The sequence below is a fragment of the Gorilla gorilla genome, chromosome X, assembly GCF_029281585.2.
Source record: "Gorilla gorilla gorilla isolate KB3781 chromosome X, NHGRI_mGorGor1-v2.1_pri, whole genome shotgun sequence".
Classification (NCBI taxonomy): Eukaryota; Metazoa; Chordata; class Mammalia; order Primates; family Hominidae; genus Gorilla; species Gorilla gorilla.
In genome coordinates, this window is record NC_073247.2 from 48,850,502 (window position 1) to 48,851,946 (window position 1,445).

At 50.6% G+C, this 1,445-nt stretch overlaps 1 protein-coding gene across 1 annotated transcript; it reads right to left on the minus strand.

The window, feature by feature from the left end:
• Nucleotides 1-393: 393 nt before the first annotated feature.
• On the minus strand, nucleotides 394-1,091 carry LOC101151945 (ferritin light chain-like). Its single transcript, XM_055376062.2, has one exon. It carries the CDS (start codon nucleotides 1,089-1,091, stop codon nucleotides 546-548), a length of 546 nt encoding a protein of 181 aa, XP_055232037.1. The 3' UTR covers nucleotides 394-545.
• Nucleotides 1,092-1,445: the final 354 nt, after the last annotated feature.

The window sequence follows — 1,445 nt, forward strand, 5'->3', positions numbered from 1 at the left end:
GACGAATTTCACAGGGCTCGTAATGCATTTCTCTGAAAAGGTAGATGGCATCGCATTAACTGGAAAAATCAGGAAAAGCAATTTTATCATGAGTTTAGGGGTTTGGGGGGAGGGGTACAATATGATATATTCTAGATACTCACCTCTCTGCTCTGCTGGGCAAAACCAAAGATAACAGTTAGAACAATCCAGTACCCAGAATGGCCTCAGGGAAATTATTAAACCACTAAAACTGTATGCAGCATTTTGTGAATAGGAAACTGTATTTTTCCTGACAGACAAAATGCAGTTTTATCAGATCCTTAAAATACACACGTGACTCACAAAAGAACAATTTCTTAAAAACTCTAGAGCATTAAACCGACTGCAGATCCTGCGTGCTACTCTGCAAACATTTTTTTCCCTCTCAGCCTAGCATTTTTTAAAAAAAATTTTGCAAAAAGAACCTTTTATTGTTTCCATTTGGTCCATGGCTTGGTGAGTACTTCTGGATGTTGAGAAGCTCAGGCCGAAATCCCGAAGCCAGAAGAATGCAGAGGGGCACCTCAAAGGTTGCTGGGCTCTGGAAGCTCCCAGTCGTCCTTGAGCCTTCTGAAGAGATACTCCACCAGCCCGGCCTGGCGGCTGGCCAGCCTGCAGAGGTTGGTCAAGTAGTTGCCCATCTTCTTGATGAGTTTCACCTCTCGGTCTAGGAAGTGCTTTTCCAGAAAATCACAGAGATTGGGATCTGTGTTGGCTGAACCTAGGGCATGCAGATCCAAAAAGGCCTGGTTCAGGTTCTTCTCCAAGGCCAGGGCGGCTTCCATGGCGGCCAGGCTGCCACTCCACTCATCTCGGAGCAGCTTCTGCTCATCTTGGAAGAGGCCGCAGCTGCTGCGCTGGTTCTGCATCAAAAGATGCTTGGCACCCTCGCATTTCTCTTCAGCCAGCTTGCGAAAGAAGTGGCCCACGCCCTTGAGAGCCACTTCGTCGCCTTCGAAATAGAAGCTCAGAGAGAGGTAGGTGTAGGAGGCCTGCAGATGCATGTTGATCAGGCGGTCAATAGCGGCCTCCACGCCAGCGGTATACTTTTGGCGGCTCTGGGTGCTCATGGTTGGCGGGCAACCAGGAGCTAACCACAAAAGCTTGTTAGCTGGTCCCAGAAGCGAGAGATAATTGAGCAGATAGTCACGGAAGTTGTGAGTGGAGAGGCAGGGTTAGAGGGTGGGGAGAGGCAGCATGGGGAGAGGCAGAGTGGGGAAGGTGGGGAGAGGCGGGGTGGGGAGGGTGGGGAGAGGCGGGGTGGGGAGGGTGGGGAGAGGCGGGGTGGGGAGGGTGGGGAGAGGCGGGGTGGGGAGGGTGGGGCTTGGTGGGGTTGGGCGGGATCACAGGGCGCAGAATCTCTCAGCCTAGCTTTTCTTTTTTTTTTTTCTTGCATGTAAGATTTATTTTGATGATATCATTCA